Here is a 21,502-nt window from a genome sequence, read left to right as displayed (position 1 = left end):
CGAGTTGGCCGTTGCTATTACAGTTGCTGGGAGGAGCTGAGAGGTGGAGTTGCTGGGGCAAAGATCATGCCGGAAAGCCGAAGGTTTCCTGGGCAGCAGAGGCCGGTGGGCTTGGGATGAAAGAAGCAGGGCAGATGCAAAATCTGGAGAGCGCGGGGGCCGGACGGTCAGTCAGCACCCAGACTGGCAGCATGACCGGTGAGTACCCCGAACCCTGATCCCGCCACCTAGCCTTTAGCTCTGCTCTGTGCGGATCCCTCCGTTTCACTCCGGGCTCCCTGGCTGCCCCTCTTTGCCTGCGCTTCTGTTCCTGGGCGTCCCATCCCCGCCCTGGGCGCGTCCCCACCTCGGTCACTGGGGTCCCTCCGCCCGGTTGCACTGGCTTTTGAGGTTGCGCTCACTGCCCCCTTTTACTTTACCTCCCAGGACTTGGAGCTGAAATCTCCGGGGATCGACAAGTCTGAAAATGCCCCAAACCGTGTTTTTGACTTGATTTCAAAATTAACCGTACGCGACGCTTTCCTATATATCAGCTGCTTTACCTTTAAAGGTCACCGTATTTTTAGTTCTGTGTTCTAACCACTGTCCTTGTTGCAACGCCTCCACACAGTCTAAAGTAAAGCTTGCTCCACGATGACATCAGATGCAAGGACTTTTAATAACTTCCGTTGGATTGTTCCCGTAGCTCCGTTTATCAGTTATACTTTTTTTTTTCTCTGCCGGGTGAAAAAGAGCCCAGCTTTGGAAAGTACTGGAGGAGGTTGCCTGCAAGGAGGTTGAAACTAATCTCCTGCTAAGAAAACGCTTTGATTCTCTTGTCCAAGAATCCTTTTCCTCCGTCTCCTGCTAAAATAGCCGAGCTAAGGCTGCAGCACCCATAGTGGCATTGAGTTCGTATTTTCAAAATCAGTAACATTTTTAAATGTTTGCCTTCTCTCTTGTAGGTGAAATACCAAGGCTTTCTAAAGTCAACCTTTTCACTCTGCTCAGCCTCTGGATGGAGCTCTTCCCAGTGGTCGGAACCCAAAGACAAAAATCTCAGGTATAATTTGTTTCCTTAGATAGGTTTTCCCTTTAGAAAAGCACTGGTCTAAAATTTGATTTTATTGCCCCAGTTTCTGTCACACTTAAAAACAAACTCAGCAAGCCTTTAAATTTGCAAAATACCTCTGCGGTTTATTGTGATACTTGTAATTCATAGTGTGATAGCTTTTCTTTCCAGTCTAAAAATAGATTCTCAGATGTACCATATTTACCCCTATCAGAGGTTCCATATTTATTAGCTATTGATGGCATTTATGTGTTTGTTTGGGCAGATAGTTATCTATACCACATAATTTGTCACTCAATTATATACTGTTGGTGTTTCATCTAGATGGTTTTTCCCCCCCTCTCTCACCAAACTAAATTGATTGAAGGGAGAGACCATGTCTTATTTTACTTGGTATATCTCTTAGCATCTTCTATTACATCTATGAATGTTAATTAGTTTTGTTCCATGTAAGTAGTCTCTTTTTTTTTTACATTTTTTTATTGAGTTATAGTCATTTTACAATGTTGTGTCAAGTAGTCTCTTTTTTGAATCTCAAAAGAGATGATCAAAACAGGTTAGGAAAGTATAGTAAGAACAATTATGCAAGCCAGTATTTTGGAAGTTTGTGCATCCTATGCCTTTTCTTTCTCCTGTCCTCAGGGCAGCAAGGTGCTGCATTCTCATCATTTTCCTCCGTGCTTGGAGTCAGGTTTCTTTCATACATGGTGCTGGGTTCTCACCCTTTTGATTTAGTAGATTTGGAGTTTAGATTCATAGATTTGGAGTCTAGATTGCTGTCATTAATTTTTAGGGAGCCAAGATCATATTGTGGAAAATAGTATTAGCTTAAGCATTTCAGACATGCTTTTGAAAGCAGCAATAGCTGTTCACCATTCTAATAACGCACTTTCAGCATTTTGATACTTTCCTTCAATTTTTTTTCTTAAGCACGTTTTTTTCCTTCCTTTTACAAAATAGTAATCATATTCTACATATGCTTATTGAAGTTTCCAGCTTGCCAGTAATTCCGCTGAAAGATGTCTTTAGGTTTTCCACAGAAACACTTTTTGTAAATCCTTAAATTCCCACAGTACTCTTATGAGATCATTCATAGCCATCCTTTTTTTCTTTTTCATTTTTATTATCTTCTTTATTGTGAGTGAGGTTGTGTGTTTGGCATTGGAGGTACAAAAAAAAATGTGGTCCTTATTTTCTAATGGAGAGAAAAACTAGGCATTTAAACAATTAAGGTACAAATAGATGGTGAAGTCAAGTAGAAAATATAAGCAGAGATGCTACCAAGACTGAAGCCTGAGGACCAGGCTCGACTGGGGGAAGTGAGGGAAGGATTCACAGCGGAGGCTGCATTTGCAATGAGACATGAAGAGTAAGTAGGTATTGCTAAGCCAAGGGGCTCTTTATGGAAAAACTTGAAGAGAACTTGTGGTCTTCATGTGGGATGGTGAAGTTGGGTAGAGGAAGAGAGTGGAGATGAGCTGGGAAAGGAAGATAAGGATCAGATCATAAAAAACATTGTGTGCCTTGCAAGGGAGTTTAGATTTTATCCTTTAAGTATCAGGATTTTGTTGAAGAATTGTAACACAGGGAGTTAGGGATTCACTTTTTTTTTTTCATTAAGACTTATTATTTTAGAGCACAGCAAAATTGAGGGAAAGTACTGAGATTTCCCCTGACTGCACATATGAATAGCCTCCCCATCATTCACATCTTCCCCAGGGTGGTACATTGACATATCATTTCACGCAGTCTACATTACAGTTCGGTCTTGATGTTGTACCCTCTGTGGGTTTGGACAAATGTAGATGTAGATTCAGACACTTATGTATCATGATATGATACAGAGTATTTTCATTCCCCTAAAAATTTCCTGTGCTCCACTTATTCATTCCTCCCCCAACCCCTGTCCTCTGGCAACCACCAGTCTTTTTTACTGTCTCCAGAGTTTTGCCTTTTCCAGAATGTTATATAGTTGGAATCATATAGTGAAGCCTTTTCAGTTTGGCTTCTTTCATTTGGTAATATACATTTAAGATTCCCCTATGTCTTTCCATGACTTGATAGCTCATTTTTAACACTGAATAAGATTGCTTTGTCTGGATATAGCACACTTTATTTAATCCATTCACCTACTGAAGGACATCTTGGTTGCTGCCAAGTTATGGCAATTGTGAATGAAGCTGCTGTAAACATCTGTGTGCAGGTTTTTGCATGATCATTAGTTTTCAGTTCCTTTAGGTAAATACCGGGGAGCATGATTGTATAGATTGAATGATAAGGGTATGTTTAGTTTTCTAAAAAACTAGCAGACTATCTTCCAAAGTGGCTGTACCCTTTTGCATTCCCACCAGCAGTAAGAGTTCCTGTTGCTCCACATTCTCACTAGCATTTAGTGTTGTCAGTGTTTTAAATTTTGGCCATTCTAATAGGAGTGTAGTAGTATCTCATTGTTTTAATTTGCAGTTCCTTGGTGACAAATGATGTGGTACATCCTTTTGTGTGCTTATTTGCCATCAGTATCTTCTTTGGTCAGGTGTCTGTTAAGGTCTTCGGCCCATTTTTTAATCGGGTTGTTTTCTCATTGTTGAGTTTTAAGAGTTCTTTGTATACTTTGGAGAACAGTCTTTTATCAGATATATCTTTTGCAAATATTTTCTCCCGGTCTGTGACTTGTCTTCTTATTCTCTTGACATTGTCTTTTGTAGGGCAGTTTTTAATTTTAATAAACTCCAGCTTATCGCTGATTTCTTTCATGGGTCACACCTTTGGTGTTGTACCTAAAACATCATCACCATACTCAAGGACATCTAGGTTTTCTCCTGTGTTATCTTCTTGGAGTTTTATGGTTTGGATTTTACATTTAGGACTATGACCCATTTTGAGTTCATTTTGTGAAGGGTGTAAGGTCTGTGTATAGAGAGGAAATTCACTTTTTATGATAAAATAATATCTCTTGGTGTGGTCTTCTGCCAATTCCTATGTGAAATGTTTTAGAAATAGTAAAACATTATTTAAAATGTTGTGCATTTTTATTCCCTATTTTGCAATGACTTCTCTAACCCCTACCCTGGCTCCACATATTATTAATGGCTTTGAGGAAGGTCTGCATTTTCTTCATGGATTTTTAAGTCCTTTATTATTTCTCCTTGTTAATAGCTTAGTACTGTTTTATGAAAGTAGACGACTTCTAAGCTGTTGGAGTTTTTTTTTATTTGCTTTGTTTTTTTGCCATTAAAATTGTCTTGAAGATACAAGAGTAGAAGCAAATGTTTAGAGACTTACACCTTTTAAAAGTGCATTTTTAAGCTGAGCTTTACAGTGGAATGTTATTCAACTATGATAAGGGAGGACATCAGCCATTTGCAGCACCGTAAATTGACCTTAAGCACATTATGCTAAATGAGATAAATCAGGCGGAGAGAGACAAGTACTGTATAATCTCACTTACATGTGAGAGCCAAACTCATACAGAGAGTAAGATGGTGGTTCCCACCGGCTGGGGTGTGGGGAGACAGGACAGATGTTGCTTAAGGGTACAAACTCACGAGTAGTAAATAAGCCCTGGAGATCGAATGCACAATCTAGTGACTGTAGACAATAATATTGTATTATAATCATCAAACACACTTAAGAGATTAGGATTTAGTTATTCCAACTACTAAAAAGAAGTGAATAGTTATAAACATGATAGAGGTGCTAATTATTGCTACAATGGCAATCGTATTACAATATATAAATGTATCAAATTAACATATACCTTAATTTTACACAGTGTTATTTGTCAAATATATTTTAATTACATAAATGTTAAAAGCTGAGCTCTTTAGAGATTAAATAATTGGAGGAACTCTTTTTAATGTCAAGATTTGATCTCATTTTAATTCATATACACACACATACCACACACGCACACACACACACACCAAGAAATACATCCTGTGCTGAAACTGAGTTCTTTTTCAACAGGTGCATTAAATTAAATAAATAATTCTACTATTAATTACACGTAATTAATGGTCATAAGGTTAAGATCTTTTTCCTATTAAGAGAAGAAAAATGTTCTTTAAGTTAAAGTAATACATTTGTTTCACTTAAATTCTTCTGCTTTTGCTATACAAAGTCACAGAAACTTGAAGATGCAGTTTGACATGTATTTGTATTAGAAACATTGCTTTTGACATTTTACAAACCTTTGTCTTTCTAAAAATAAGATATTTTTATGTGTTACCAAATACATGTTTATTACTTATTAAATGGCCAAAAGAAAAAAAAATCCCCCATAATTCCACCACCTAGAAACTGTTGACGTTTTTGTGTTATTTCTTGATCTTTTTTCTCTATTCCTTTACTCATTTGATATCATTTCATTCTGGATCGTGCCCTTTTCACTTAACATGGGAAAATGCTCATCCGGTAATACTGTTAGAAACACTGGAGTGACAGCTTAGTCTCATGGTTTGGGAGTAGCCAGTGGTTGCAGTTAGCTTGCCTGGGTTCACATTCTGGCTCTGCCTCTCACTCTTACTAGTTGTGTAACCTTGGGTAAGTTACCTCTTTCTTTGTTAAATTCCTCATCTGTAAAATCTAATGTTACTGGTACATACTACATGGAGCTTTTATTGAAAAAAGAATTTACTTGATATCTGTAAAAGTCTTAGATAGTGCCTGGTCTATACTACGTACTTTATGCTTTTTTGTTTTTATTTTTATTTTATTCTAGTCTAGTCTATATTTTCAAATTCAGTTTATTTAAGTTAAATTTTTTTTAAAGTTTACCTATTTCTCCCACCCAACCCCTACCTCTGTCAACTACCAATCTATTCTCTGTGTCTATGAGCTTGGGGTTTGCTGTTTGTTTGTTTGTTTTTAAATCCTGCATATTAAGAGAAATCATATGGTATTTGTCCTTCTCTGACTTATTTCACTTAGCATAATGCCCTTGAGGTTCTTCTGTGTTGTTGCAGATGGCAAGATTTAATTCTGCTTTATGGCTGAATAATATTCTATTGTGTGTGCTTGTATACATACACCACAATTTCTTCATCCATTCATCCGCTGATGCACACTTAGGTTATTTCCATATTTTGGCTATTGAACATTGGGTACAGATATCTTTTCAACTTAGTGTTTTCATCTTCTTTGGATAAACACCCAGAAGTGACATTGCTGGATCATATTGTAGTTCTATTTTTAATTTTTGGAGGACCCTTCATACTATTTTCCACAGTGCCTGAATCAGTTTACACCCCCACCAGCAGTGCACAAGGGTTCCTTTTTCACCACATCCTCACCAACACATATTAGTCTTTTTTAATAACCATTCTAACCGGTGTGAGGTGATATCTCATTGATATTTGCATTTCCCTGATAGTTAATTACATACAGCATCTTTTCATGTACCTGTTGGCCATCTGTATATGTTTTTTGGAAAAATGTCTGTTCAGACCTTCTGCCCATTTTTTAATTGGATTTGTTGGTTTTTTGCTGTTGAGTTGTATGAGTTCCTTACATATTTTGGGTATTAATCTTTTATCAAACATGTGATTTGCAAATATTTTCTTCCATTCAGTATGTTGCTTTCATTTTCTGGCTGGTTTCTTTGCTATGTAGACGCTTTTTAGTTTGTTGTAGTCCCACTTGTTTATTTTGCTTTTGTTGCTTTTGCTTTTGGTGTCAGGTTTAAAAAACTGCCAAAACCTATGTCAGAGAGCTTACCACCTGTTTTCTTCCAGGAGTTGTATGGGTTTTGTTATCATTTTGTTATTATCTTAATGATTGCATAAGTTCATTGTATCAATGTAACATGTCTCTTCCTTTATTACTGGGCATTTAAATTGTTTGTAATTTTTACCAGCCTTAGGGAATTACTAACTACAACCACTTCTAAATATAACTGCTATCTGAGTTTTCTGTGTTGTCAGATATTTACACTTTATGGGTGTGTCTTGACGATTGTTCAACACTGTATATATTGAGTATAAAGAATAAGAATTGTAATAATGCAGTCTAAAACTAGATAAATGAGTGAGAGGGAAACTAATTATGTATGAGACTTCAGAGGAAAAAACAATTTTTTAAATGTTTTGGAATAGAAATCTAGTACTGTTTACCATGGTTGTCATTTTAAAATAGTAATCTCTCCTACTGGTTCATAGTTTTTAATTTTAAGTAAGACTTATCTAAATTGTCTGAATATTACCTTGGTAAGAATTAGAATAACTGCATTTTCCCCTTCATTTTTGTCTACACATCACATATTGTCCCTCTCTCAGCTCTTCCTATTGTGTCCTTCAGTACCTTATTTTTGTGCTAAAAGACCTCATCTACTTTTCCATAACAGAAGTAATATAGCATAATGGTGAAGACAGTGGATCTGGAGCTCGCTACCTTGCTTACCCATTTATTAGCTATGTGACCATAGTTGAGATATTTAACCTCTCTCCACAATTTCATTTGGAAAATAGGAGTAATCATATTTACTTTGTAAAGTTGTGAGGATTAAATGTGATAATTTAGGACCTGATAACGTGATAAACACTCAGTAAATATTAGGTGTTATTATTATTACCATCTATATAGTCATCATCACTAGCACTACCATCCACACCCCCATCATTTCACAGCCGACATCATTACTTCCTCCACTTCCTGTTCTACATGGCTTTTCCTATAAACTTCTTAGAGGTTACTCCTTTTCTAGCATTCAGCATTTGTTTCAGAAGACTAAGAGGTCAGCATTCACCAAGTTTGCCATTCCCACTTTCAGACTTACTCAATTTATTACATATCCCACCTACTTGGGGGCTTACAGAATTCTGCTATTTCCCCTTGTCATCTACTTACCTCGTAGTCACTTTCCTGTGTTCATACATCAGCTCTATAAGAGCTGCATCCTGAGCAACTAGGTTTATGGCTGGCACAGAGCAAGGGTTCAATAAATATTTGTTGAATTAATAAATGAAGAATAAATCTGCTATGAAAACTAGTGTTCAAAAGCTGGTTGGATAGATGGATGGAGAGGGAAATGAATTTATCCCCTTGCTCAAAACCTTCTACTTCAGGTTTTAGGAGACTTGTGGACATTCCTACATTAGTGTCAACAAAGTTCATGGCTTAAAACAACACAGATTTATATTCTTACAGTTCTATAGGTCAGAAGTCCGAAATGGGTCTCACTAGCCTAAAATTAAAGCATCAGTGGGGTTGCACCCCTTTTAGAGGCTCTCGGGGAGAATCTGTTTCCTTGCTTTTTCCAGCTCCTAGAAGTTGCCCACATTCCTTGGCTTGTGAACCCCTTCTTCTGTCTTCAACACCAGCAATGATGGGACGAGTCTTTTTTTTGTTGGATCACTCTGGCACTGACTCTCCTGCCTCCTCTTTCACTTATGAGGACTTTTGTGAGGACCTGATAATCCAGGACAATGTCCCCATTTCAAGATGATTAGCAACCTTAATTCCATATGCAACCTTGCCATGTAATATAACATAGCCTCAGGCTCCAGGGACTGGGACAGGGAGGTCTTTGGGGGACCGTTCTTCTGCCTGCCACAAGCCGTATCACATACCTTTGCTACATAGCTCCATACCTTCCCAGTGCCAGGTAATTTACCTCTGTTCCCTGTTAGTCCTTCTTAGCCATAGCCACTCCCAAACTTTTCCACTGCTCAAAACTGCCCCAGCTCTGAAACCTTAAACTACAGAATTTTATTTTCAGTTCTGTATTTTAGAAAAAGTATTCAGGGGCCAAATTATAAAAGCCTTATTTACTGGGTTAAGTATTCTGAACTTGAACCTGAATGAAGCAGGAAGTCAGTGCAGAGTTTCATCAAGAAAAACGTGAAAAGCCACAGCCAAAGAAACCAGCCTTTGAATAGGAAATATTGAATTAATTACGTCTTACATACTCATCTTTTTTCTCTCCTTAATCCACTTTGAATTAGGAAAAAGAGGAGGGAAAGCATGGAGCCTTAGGAGATAATGAAGAGATGACCAGAGTATCTTCTGACAAAAAACAGGTGAATTTTTATGATTTTTTTTAAAAGGCATATCTATTCATAATAACAAAGCAAAAGGGATTGTAGAATTCCAAAACTAGAATAAAAGTCCCTTTTACACTGAGGTTCCTCATTCCCACTTCCAAGAGGGTTTTTGGTATACTCTTCTAAAAATTATGCATTTACAAGACTATACATGTCTCTCCAAAGGGAAAAAAAAAAAAAAGAACAGATGGGATTATGTATTCTGTAATATGCGCCTACATCTTGCTCTTTTTTTAAAAAATTTTCAGATTTAACTCTTGTCACCTTCCCATATTAGTTCATATAATGTGTTGAGAAATACTCTTCCATGTTTTCTCAAACTCCAGCACATCCTGCTGGTCCTGCCAAGAATGCAAGGCCCTAACTGTTCTTTACCTAGGCATTTCTCAAAGTTGTAGTTGCAGCAGGCAACCTTGAGGGTTGTGGTAATGCCTCCCTCTGGGATATAGAACAGATTTGCTTACTGTTTGCAGTAAGACACAACAGAATTCCCAAGCTCAGTGTTCCTGTCCTATAAGACAACCCACTTTATGTTCAGGAATCCATTGGGGCCCATCTGCCTGACCCCCGTGGGACTTGTGGGCAAGGGAACCATCACAAATATAATGCTCATATTACTTGCTGTTCTGGGAACTGTAAAGTCCTTTGTTTCTGACCCAGGAGGTTCATGTCTTCTGTCAGCATCCATGATACAGTAACAGGCTAACGTACTAGCTTGTGAGTAGGGTGAAATCAAAGCCCAGTCCTGAGAAGATGAACCTTTTTTTTTTTTTTCAATATTGCATAGTATTTTCTTGTTTTTTTAATCTTTTGAGTTTTCCAGAGAGATTCCTATTCATTGGATGTGGAGTGGAAACAAAACATGTATATTTTGAAAAAAGTTACCTTGATGATTCTGATGTACATTTCCTGGAGATGACCAGGTTATTTCTGAGAGTGAGTCTCTACGATACCCAACAAGAATATAAAAATAATTTGTCTTAGAATTCTTAGAATTTTTAGTTATAAGAAAGGCAAAGGGGAAAAAGTAGTGAGTCACTGTTTAAGTAAATGTATTAGTTCATATACAAAGCCGACTGTCCTCTTTTGCCTATGTTTTAATGTGAAACTCTGTGACTAGGATTACATAGACGACTTGCCAAGATGTTAGTGAAGTGAAGCAAAATCAGGATCCAGAACAGTGATTCACTGCAAAGATTCAGTCTTCTGGGAGTTGCAGTAAGTGGAAGTACCAAAACGGAATGCAACTTAGACTTTGTTATAAGTTTGGGATGGAAAAATCTTTCTCTCAGACTTGATATTTTGGCCTTAGATAGAAACAAAATGGGAGGGAAAAACATATCTTCTGTAGTGAAAAGGACTCTAGACAAAAAAGTGATAAATGAACTTGGCCTAAAAGATTGTTCTAATTAAAAATAAATTGATGAGTATCCTTCCCATTTTTTAGCAACTTTTTTTTTTTGTAAGTCTTTTGTGGTCAGGGTTTCTGGCTTGATTTCTGTCTGCTTAACTACTTAGAAAGTTAAAGCTAAAATCTGTTTAACAGCATCCTTTCCCATTGGTCACAATTGGTTTGGTTTAATAAAATGAGCTCTAGTTTGCAGAGATCTTTTGATAAGGCCTCATCAGTGATAATTTTTTAAAACCTTGCTGAAAGTACTTAGATGTAGATACTAACATACACTGTGTGTTTAAGGAACATAAAACTCAAGAAATTTTGGGATGGGGAGGGAAAAGGGGTTCAAAGTAAATTTAAAGCTTATTTTAAAAGCCAATATGGATAGGTCATTCATATTTTAGCTATATTTTTGAATATTTATTTTGTAAGGGAAAGATTTTTGTATACCTTTTAAATGTCCTTAATGTTTAGGGCAGGGTTGGTTGGTTATCTCAGAAAGGGAATTCTATAAAATCTTCTTCATTCCTTCTTTTTAGGCATTTCACAAAATATCATTCTCCATAGTTTCAAATATTTATGCTCATAATTGAAACTGAAACTTGACTATTTTAGTTAATACAGCTTTGGTCTGATCTGTAAAGGGATTTCAAATATTGGGAATAACTGTAGAGTAAAATTCCTTTGAAAGGGAGTAGAAATAATGGACACTCTGTTCTCAGCCCAAGTCCCCCTCCTATTGTAAAGTTCCTTATGAGCCCAGCGATCAGGTTTACATTCCTTACTTCAGAGTCTTTTGCTGTGAAAACAGTATAGACTATTTTGTGTCTTGTGTAGAACTGATTTTTAACCTTAGTCTGGTTTATCTGATATTAATAGTATTACAGCAGCTTTTTAAAATTAATATCTGTATAAGTTAGGACACTTTAGATTTAAAATAACAACTCTTCAGAACCCCAGCCAGTGCCCAGCCTCTGGGACTTGAAGCAGAGTCAGCCCAGTCCCTTACTGTGGGTGGGATATTGCTGAGATAGCTCGAGTTTACTTCTCCCCCTTTGAGTTCTCTCTTCCTTTCTAACACCCCAGGGTATGTCTTCCTTTCTTTTGAGCGTGACTGTGCATTTAAAAACATTTTTAAATTCATAAATATCTATATATTTGTAGGAGGTGCATCCTACCCACATTAGTCTAGACTGCCACAGTCCTAAAAATTGGTAGTCTCTCTTTTAGAAAGAAGCTGAGAATTATCTTTATTTTAGTCAATATTTAAAACATTAAAAGATTTAAGATGACCTCTGCTTTAGCTCTGCCTTTTACCATCTGTGGGTCTTTCAGAAAGTCATGTAAACTCTCCGGGCTTCACTTACCTATGTGTAAAATCATAGGGTTTTCCAAGTTTTTCCTTACTACTATCTAGAAGCTTAATATTAGATAGTCCTAGACTAGATGCTATAAAAAACAAGTTAAGTCACCTTGGTTCTTGCCATTTACTAGGTAAAACTGTATTCATTTTTTACTAGGACAAATTTATGACAATTAAATGCTTAATTATTTGGTTAAGAAAGCCTAGATATAGATGATTTCTGTTATAAAGTCAACATTAAACTTTCAGAAATTTTTTTGGACCTAATGAGAAATGTGCTTGTGTTCATACTGTGTTCAGATAAAGAACTAAATGAAACTTTCATTTTATTAATACATCAAGTATAATCCATGATATGATCATTAGATATTATAACTAATCACATAAATTATGCATTATTGTTTTGTATCTTAATGTAGGTGAAGAGAACTGGTCTTGTGGTGGTGAAAAACATGAAAATTGTTGGCCTGCACTGTTCTAGTGAAGACTTACACGCTGGGAAAATTGCTCTGATAAAACATGGATCAAGGCTGAAAAACTGTGATCTTTATTTTTCCAGAAAGCCATGTTCTGCTTGTTTGAAAATGATTGTAAATGGTAAGTGCAGATTAAGGCTTTGTTGGGGATTAATAGCATTTATCTGAGAACAAATCAAGTGAGAACAAATTGCCTGAATACCACAGAGATAATTTAGAAATATAAATACATATCTGAAACCAGTTTTATATACTGTAAGAAGAGTCAGAAAACATGGATTCTGTCTCAGTTCTGTCACTAACTAGTTAGATGACCCTCAGTGTATTAGTAGACTGACTAATGCCAGCTGCCATAACAAACACCAAAATTTCAGTGGCTTAATATTCTCGACATTTATCACCCACGTAATAGTCCAGTGCAGGTGTTGCTGAACAGCAGGCCGCTTTTGTGGGCCAGGCATCTCCTGTCGCCTTGCTCCTACATCCCCTCGGGCCTTGAGTCCTCTGCATCTAGAGACAGAAAGAGTAGACGAGGCATACCTGCTTCTTAAAAACTCTGGCCTCGAAGCCCCAGGCATCATTTCTCTTTACATCCATCCCGGGAGCTGGTTCCTGGCTGGGCAGCTGCCTCCCAGTGAGTACTCTACCCTTTGGAAGGAGGACCACAAATGATTAATGTGTAGCTAACCATCCATCTCTGCCCCACCGGGCTACTCACCAAACCTCTTTGTGCTTATGGTTCTGTTTTGCACCCAGCTAAGTATTCAGACCATTCGCATACTTAAAATTTTTTTTATCTTTTACATAGGCTCTGTGATAATGTGATTTGTAATATGAATTCTTTACTTGGTCTTCATTTCATTCCTGGCGCAGAGCAACTAAAACCTTGTGGATTTCCTGTGTGATCAGAGTGATAAAGGTGTCTTTTGTTTTTCATAACAGGTCCCTTTTAACCGCAACTGAGTTTCTGTTAATGAGGTAACTCTTTGGAAATCCCCTGTGAATGGGGCCTGATTGCCCAGGAAACCAACCAAATGATTAGTGGGGGAACTTTCAGCCTCAGCCCCCTCTGGGGAGGAGAGAGGGGCTGGAATTTGAGTTTAAACACCAACGGCCAGTGACCTAATCAGTCATACCTGTGTAATGAAGCTTCCTTAAAACCCAGAAGGACCAGGTTCAGACAGCTTCTGGGAAAAAAGGCTAATGTAGTTCCTAATCCTTTCCCTCAAAGAGTTATTTGGGGGCCAAAACCAATTTAATGTTACACATCATCTATTAACAAATAAGTGATGCAGGCTGTAAGTGATATATGAGCTCAGAGAAGAAAGTGATCCCTGCAGGTTGCCCTGCTGTGAAGAGCTGGGGCTTAAGCTTTATCTTCATGGGTCAGATGTAGAGGAGGAGGAACATGTTCCCAGTCAGGGGGACAACACATGTGGGGTCATCAAGTTGTGAGAAGCAAGGTTCTGGGGGTCAGTGTTTGAATCGGAAAATTACTCTTGGAGAGAATAGTGGCAGATGGATTATAATGACAGGTTGGGGTTTCAGTAGAGAACTTTGAAAAAACTGCCTGGCCTTTCGGCTCTATCTTATAGATCAGAATTTCCTAAACTTGTTTTGAGGAAGAGCTATTTTTATTTACATCAGTCTTAAAGAGTATTGATCAGATAGGTGGCAAGGCAGTTCCCTTGAGCTACAAGTGGAAGCACTTCCAGGAAAAATGGTCAGGTGGCCAGAGCCTTCTGGCCTGCAACAAGTATTTCAAGTAGGTAGGTATCTATGCTGAGTTATTAGATTCTGTAGTCTTCCCCCTACACTTAGAAATAGAGAATATAAGTGTGATAGTGGTGGTGGCATTTTTCTTCTCCTTTTCCCAATTAACTGTGCATATTGGATATTCATTTTATCACTTGTGTTAATTGACTTATAATTCCTATTATAGATAATATGGAGCCATTGAAGATTTTTGAGCAGAATGTAACATGATTAAGATTATTCTTTTTTGTTGTTATTCAATTGGAACGTGGAAAGATAAGAGGTTGAGGGCTTGATTAGTAGACTGTCGCATTAGGTAGAGTGTAAGAGAGGATTCAGGTGGTGGCATCGATCTAGAAAGGAAAGAATGTAAAAGAACCAAAGATTTGTTGACTGATCTCTTCTAGAGTCAAGAGAGAGTAAATGAATGAATAAAAGTTGTGTTTTGCGCTGAGCTGATTATGCTGAAAGCACTCTTAATAGCCTCAGAGCCAAGAATTAGAAAAACAAGGGATTGCAAATAATTCACTACTGCTTGATGTGTTTGAGTTGACATTTAAACCTGGTAAGAAAGATAATAAAGTGTGGAAAATCAGGAAGGACATGCAATGGAAGTGCTTTTGTTCTGGTATTAGACCCATATATAAATAAAATTACTATGTTTGATTAGGTTTATATATTATTTATTTATCTTGGTAAGGGGCATGGTTTAACCCTGTGCTGTAGCTAACTTACTTTAGTTATAACTACTGTTACTTCAGTTATGAAGTAAACATTTCTGAAGCACAGTGGTTCTCAAAATGTAGTCTTTGTCTTCCTGATGGTCCACAAGTCAAATTATTTTCATGACAATGTACATTTATGCTAATAGTCCTCAAACACTGGTGAGTAAAACCACCGTTGTCATGGTATGACTCAGGGCAGTAGTCGTCCTTGTAGTCTTCCATAGCAGGGAGCAGGGGTCATATAAGAATGTTGTTGATGAAACAGTAAAAAAATTACTTCTATTAAACCTCAGCCCTTGAGTATGCATCTTTTTAATATTCTCTGTGATGAGAAGATAGGAGGTGGACATAAAGCACTTTTGCTGTAAACCTAAGTATGAAGTTTGCCTTAAGGAAAGCTTACACAGTTGTTTGAGTTATGAACAAAATTATCCAGTTTTTTTCATGAAATACTATGAACTGACAAACTGTAATTATTTAGACTTGGCTGTTTGGCAGACATTTTCTCAAAAATGAATGAAGTGAACCTGTCACTTCCAGGAAAACAGCTGGCAGTAGTTGTTGCCAATGACAAAATGTGAGCCTTCACATGAAAATTAGAATTTTGAAAAACTCATATCTACCATCATGAACTTATAGCTTCCCAATACTTAAAGACTCTTCTGATGAGATTGGTGGTTATATTAATGAATGAAATTTTTTTAAAGTATTGTGAAATCAGTGTATTCCTGTTTTCCAAATGACCAGTTGTATGATGCTAGAAAATACTGAGTGAGAGAGCCATTCTAAGTGCAAGACCAGCAGACTTCAATGTAACAGTAGAAAAAGTTTGTTGATGTTTTCAGATTCCACATTGTAACTCACCTCTTAAGAATCTATCCCTTGTCAAAATTTTATGTATTGTGAAAGAAGAATATTCATAATTGTCTGAAATGGCTATTAAAATACTTTTCAAATCACTGAAATTAGAACACTCCCTCACACCGTGCACAAAAATTAATTCAAAATGGCTTCAAGACTTAAATATAAGACATGTCATCATAAACTAGAGGAAAACATAGGCAAAACATTCTCTGACATAGAGTGTTGCAATATTTTCTCAGATCAGTCTCCCCAGGCAAAAGAAGTGAAAGCAAAACTAAACAAATGGGACCTAATCAAGCTTATAAGCTATTGCACAGCAAAAGAAATCGTAAACAAAACGAAAGACAACCTACAGAATGGGAGAAAATATTTGCAAATAATGTGACTGACAAGGGCTTAATTTCTAAAATATACAGACAGCTAATAGAACTCAATATCAAAAAAATCCAAACCAGTCAAAAAATGGGCAGAACACCTAACTAGACATTTCTTCAGAGAAGACATTACACATGGCCAACCGGCACATGGAAAGATGCTGAACATCACTAATTATTAGATAAATGCAAATCAAAACTACAATGAGGTACCATCTCATACCAGTCAGAATGGTCATCATCAAAAAATCTACAAATAGTAAATGTTGAAGAGGGTGTGGAGAGAAGGGAACCCTCTTATACTGTTGGTTGCAATATAAATTGGTGCAGCCACGATGGGAAACAGTATGGAGGTTCCTTAAAAAAACTAAAAATAGAACTACCATATGATCCAGCAGTCCTAATCCTGGGCATATATCTGGAGAAAACTCTGACTTAAAGAGATACATGCACTGCAGTGTTCATGGCAGTGCTGTTTACAATAGCCAAGACATGAAAGCAACCTAATTGCCCATCAATAGATGACTGGATAAAGAAGATGTGGTGAGATATATATATAATACACACACACACACACACACGAACTGACTGACTGGAATATTACTTAGTCATAAAAAAGAATGAAATAATGCCATTTGCAGCAACATGGATGGACCTAGAGATTATCATACTAAGTGAAGTCAAGTCAGACAAAGTTAAATATGATATCACTTATATGTGGAATCTAAAAATAATACAAGTGAACTTATAAATGAACTTATTTACAAGACAGAAACAGATTCACAGACATAGAAAACAAAATTTTAGTTACCAAAGGGGAAGAGGGGAGGCATAAGTTAGGAGTATAGGATTAACAGATACTACTATATACAAAATAGATAAAAAGAATTTACTGTATAATACTGGGAACTATATTTAATATCTTGTAATAACCTATAATGGAAAATAATCTGGAAAAGAATATATATCTGAATCACTTTGCTATACATCTGGAAATAACATAATATTTTAAATTTAAAAAATACTCCTTTTTTAAATGCTTGTTTGTGTGAGGCTGGATACTTTTCATATACTCTGATTAAAACCTATGGCAACAGATTGAAAGCAGAAGCAGATCTGAGAATACAACTATCTTCTAATCAGCCAGATAATAAAGAGCTTTGTATACACTAATGCCATTCTTCTCAGCTAGTTTTTATTGTTGTTTTGGAAAATACAGTTATTTGGTGTTAAACTATGTTATTTATATTAATGTATAATAGGATCTTTATTACTATTTTTAAGTGATTTCATTAATATTTTTAAATTGTTTTAATTTTCTAATACAGTACATATCAGCAGATATAATCCACATAAACAAAAACTCTTTGGGGTGCTCACTGCTTTTTAGGAGTAACAGGATCTGAGACCAAACAATTTGAGAACCTCTGCTGTAGCATTTGCTATGTTAGTACGTGAAAATTCGTTCAAACATGAGTTATCCCCTTTTCTCCTTGAATCAAGATTACTAAAAACAACCAGAATGCTTACGTCCAAGATTGACCATCAGTGCTGGTTAGGAAATGGATTATGAGAATCCCAACAGAGGGAAAGTGAACCAGCCAGGGGAAACATTCTGACAATGGCTTTGAGGCCTTCAAAATGACTTTACAGCCCAAGCCGTAGTAAGAGTCAGCAGTAGCGGGGTGTAGATGGAAATGTGCATTTGCTCAACTTGAATTTTTCAGCTCGTCTATTACTTTGAATGCAGAAAACCTGTGGACCATCTGTCTCTCCACTCCTGGGCACAGTCATAAAGGTCTCTCCTAGCTGAAAGTACATGAGACGCTAGCGAAGAGGTGTCTTTGTCATAAAATACTAATTAATTGATGAACATTTGTGTGCTTAACTCTGTATAAGGCATCTCATTGTTCATTCTCAAACACAAATTTTAAACTTTTTTCGTGTTTGTTATCCAGTTTTGTTTTCTCTTTTGTAACTGCCTATTCATATTTTTTTGTCTCTCTTGAGGCCTTAATATTCTTGTCAACGCATATGTGCTCTTAAAGAATTAAAATTTTCTCTGTATATTAAAGATTACTAACCTTTCCTCTGTCACATTGATTGAAAAATGTTCCTTCCAGTGTGTTGTTTTGTCTGTTTTTGCGGACTTAAAATCAATTAATATTGCTTTTCCTCCCTCTGCTTCCCTGCTGCCCTCACATTGTAAATTGTTTGTGGACGTTTTGGATAACTGTATATTTTATTATGTGGAGTACTGTAATGCGTTAAACCATTCCCCTGTTTTGACTATTTAGAGTTTTTCTATGTTTATACTGTTTTAAACAATGTTGCACTAAATATTTACATGCTTGAATCTTCTTTTGCCTTTATTTCAAATATTTTCTTAGAAGACCTTCCCAGAGGAAGAATTTAGAGTACAGGGACATTTTTAATGCGTGGGTGAATTGTTTATTTCAGGTACAAAACTCCAGCCAATATCAGTTGTCGGCTGTGATACGTCTAACAGGGACCATGTGCTGAGGACTCTGGTATATAGTCCCAGCTCTGGACTTTGGGACCACACTTAGCAAAGCTAGTGATTCCAAGACACCTTCTGTGGGCTTTGTTGTTGGCAAACTTCCTAAAGGGCCAGATAGTAAATATTTTAGGCTTTGCAGGCTGTATGGTATCCATACACCTGTTCAGCTCTCAACCCAGCTACTCCATTGTAGGGCAGAAGCAGCCAGGCACTATGTCAATGACTAGGTGTGTCTGTTTGCCAATAAAACTTTATTTATAGGCACTGAAATTTGGATTTTATAAAATTCTCATGTGTCACAAAATATTTTTCTTTTGATTTTCCCAGCTATTGGAAACTGAAATCCATTCTTGGCCTGCAAGCTATACAAAAATAGGCAACAGGACAGATTTGGCCTGTGGGCCAACAGTTTGTCAATGCTTGGGTTGTACCATTGGTGGCCTGGTAATAGACATTTATTATAGTGGGACCTCTGGATCTATTGCAATAATATGGTGGGTTTATCAAGAAAACATTTAATTTCAGCATCATCTAATAACTTCCTTTCATATTTTGTATTTCAGCTGGAGTAAACCGAATTTCATACTGGCCTGCTGATCCAGAAATAAGTTTGCTTACTGAGGCTTCTAGTTCCGAAGATGCAAAGTTAGATGCCAAAGCAGTGGAAAGATTGAAGTCAAACAGCCGGGCTCATGTGTGTGTGTTACTTCAGCCCCTGGTGTGTTACATGGTGCAGTTTGTAGAGGAGACCTCTTACAAATGTGACTTTATTCAAAAAATTTCAAGAACATTGCCGGACACTAACAGTGACTTTTATTCTGAATGTAAGCAAGAAAGAATAAAAGAATATGAAATGATATTTTTGGTTTCCAATGAAGAAATGCATAAGCAAATACTGATGACTATAGGTTTGGAGAACCTGTGTGAAAACCCGTACTTCAGCAATCTAAGGCAAAACATGAAGGACCTTATCCTACTTTTGGCCACAGTAGCTTCCAGTGTGCCCAACTTTAAACACTACGGGTTTTATTGTCGCAATACCGAACAGATTAATGAAGTTCACAATCAAAGTTTGCCACAAGAAATTGCAAGGCACTGCATGATTCAGGCCAGGTTATTGGCGTATCGAACTGGTGAGTTACATGCTTAGTTCATAAATCCGGGCCGATTGGGTCATATTTGTTTCGGAAGTAAAGCGGTGTTTATCTTATCTATGGTACCGTTTATTGACTCTTAGATACTAAAGTTTGGCTGATCATACAAATATAGAGACATTAGACCCTTGAGTAGACAGTTCTTTCCTAGAGCAGTTTTAGGATTTCTCGTGACCTGTATTGGGTGCTACATTTATAAATCAGGCTTTCATTAGGCCCATTCTGCTTCTTGCTTTGACTGTTTCACTGTTTAGTGAGCCCTCCACTAGAGATAGGACAAAGAGAGGAGAGAGAACCAAAATCATTCATTTTTTAAAAACTCTTAAATATTCTGTATATATATATTCAATATTTAGTAAATTTTTAAATCTTTAAACTAAAAATATGAATTCAAAATAACCAACAGACTCAAAGGTAGTTTTGGCAGATTCTTCCAATTTCTGATATATCTTCCAATCAGCAAGTTGAGAAGCCAAACATTTTTACTCTATTATGTTAAGTTGTACATGAGTATGTATGTGAAATATTGCTTGGGAATTTTCTCTATCATGATAAAAGGTGATAGCTGTAATTCCAATTATAGAACAGCGTTTTTACATCTTCCCAGACATAAGATTTTTCAAAGTAGAATCATGATCACTTTTTAAAATGCAATGTTGAAACGAGGAAAAGAAAGTGCAGGCAGGAGGAAGAGTCGAGTAAGATTTGGTGAGTGGGTTATAGTAGGATTTTTAAAACTTATCCCAAGAAAGGAGAAGAAAGAAACTCTTCAGAAAAAGTCCATACAAATGCCACCGGTCTGCAGTATATGCTAAACAAAGACCACAGGTTGAAGTAATTGCAGTAAGATGGAGTTTTTCAAATGTAGCGTCTTAGAATCACTGTGGAACTTTTATTAAAAGTACAAACGCTCAAATTCCAACCCAGAGCTACTAAACCTAGTCTTGATGTGTGTGTCCTAGGCCTGTGGATTTTTGAGGTTATGCAAGGGATTCCGGCATTCAGCAGAGTTAATGATCACTCAATTCTTATTAAAGAATTTGATTCTACTACAGGCACAAACTATACGATGCCAAACAACTGTATTGTGTAAAGGTCTGATTTAATGTAATTATCCTGTCTCACGGGCTATTCGTTTGTCTCTGCCAGCACCAGCTTTATACAGGTTTTTTTCTCTAAACCATTCTAGAAGGATAGGAACATAAATGGGAACAGCTGTTATCGGTGTACTTCACTAATTCCCACTTGCCAGTTAGAATTCCGCAGATTCCAGAGTGAGCGGAAGATGGGGGTGTGAGTCTGCTGGTCTTGATAAAAGGCGCTCTTCTCACAGTACCTCATAATACCACATATGCCCCCAGTGTTTAAAGATGCAGTGATGCAGAGATGTAAATTTGCAAATGTATTCTTGATTAGATGCTCTACTAGTATAGTTATAGTATTGTAAATTTATCTGCTGTTAATGTGCAGAGTTGTGTACTTAGGCACTTGATGGGTGATTTAAAAGATTTTTCAAGGTTAATTTTTTGTCTGTGTATGACTTCCTTGCCTGGAACCCAAATCCTGAATAGAGTATGACTGTCACGTCCTGCACTTCACCATGAGCTCTTCCAGGGAAGACACCATGTTCTATGAAAAGGAATTCAAAAGTTTTCAGATTTTAGAAAAATAATGTTTATATACTATATGTATGTGCAGTAAGCTGTCTGAAAAAACTTGACATAAGGGGTTGCAGATAAGGGATTCTAGACTGATGCTCTTCATTGATGATAAATAACTAACAA

At 36.9% G+C, this 21,502-nt stretch overlaps 1 protein-coding gene across 4 annotated transcripts in view; it reads left to right on the top strand.

The window, feature by feature from the left end:
* Positions 1 to 2: 2 nt before the first annotated feature.
* CDADC1 (cytidine and dCMP deaminase domain containing 1) overlaps positions 3 to 21,502 on the top strand; it is a 62,232-nt gene continuing 40,732 nt past the window's right edge. Inside the window, exons 1-5 of one of the 4 annotated variants that reach the window (XM_006210146.4) lie at positions 3 to 198; positions 945 to 1,042; positions 8,992 to 9,066; positions 12,269 to 12,446; positions 19,128 to 19,697. In XM_006210146.4, the coding sequence (XP_006210208.1) occupies positions 117 to 198; positions 945 to 1,042; positions 8,992 to 9,066; positions 12,269 to 12,446; positions 19,128 to 19,697 (1,003 nt within the window). In that variant the 5' untranslated portion in view covers positions 3 to 116. Of the gene's footprint in view, positions 199 to 944; positions 1,043 to 8,991; positions 9,067 to 9,947; positions 10,027 to 10,210; positions 10,309 to 12,268; positions 12,447 to 19,127; positions 19,698 to 21,502 lie in introns of those variants that run through there. The other 3 variants (XM_031684557.2, XM_031684558.2, XM_072976256.1) reach the window with 3 other exon arrangements.

The sequence above is a fragment of the Vicugna pacos genome, chromosome 14, assembly GCF_048564905.1.
Source record: "Vicugna pacos chromosome 14, VicPac4, whole genome shotgun sequence".
In the NCBI taxonomy this organism is placed as follows: domain Eukaryota; kingdom Metazoa; phylum Chordata; class Mammalia; order Artiodactyla; family Camelidae; genus Vicugna; species Vicugna pacos.
The sequence above is the reverse complement of the archived record's forward strand: the minus strand, read 5'-3'. Positions and strand labels throughout refer to the sequence as shown.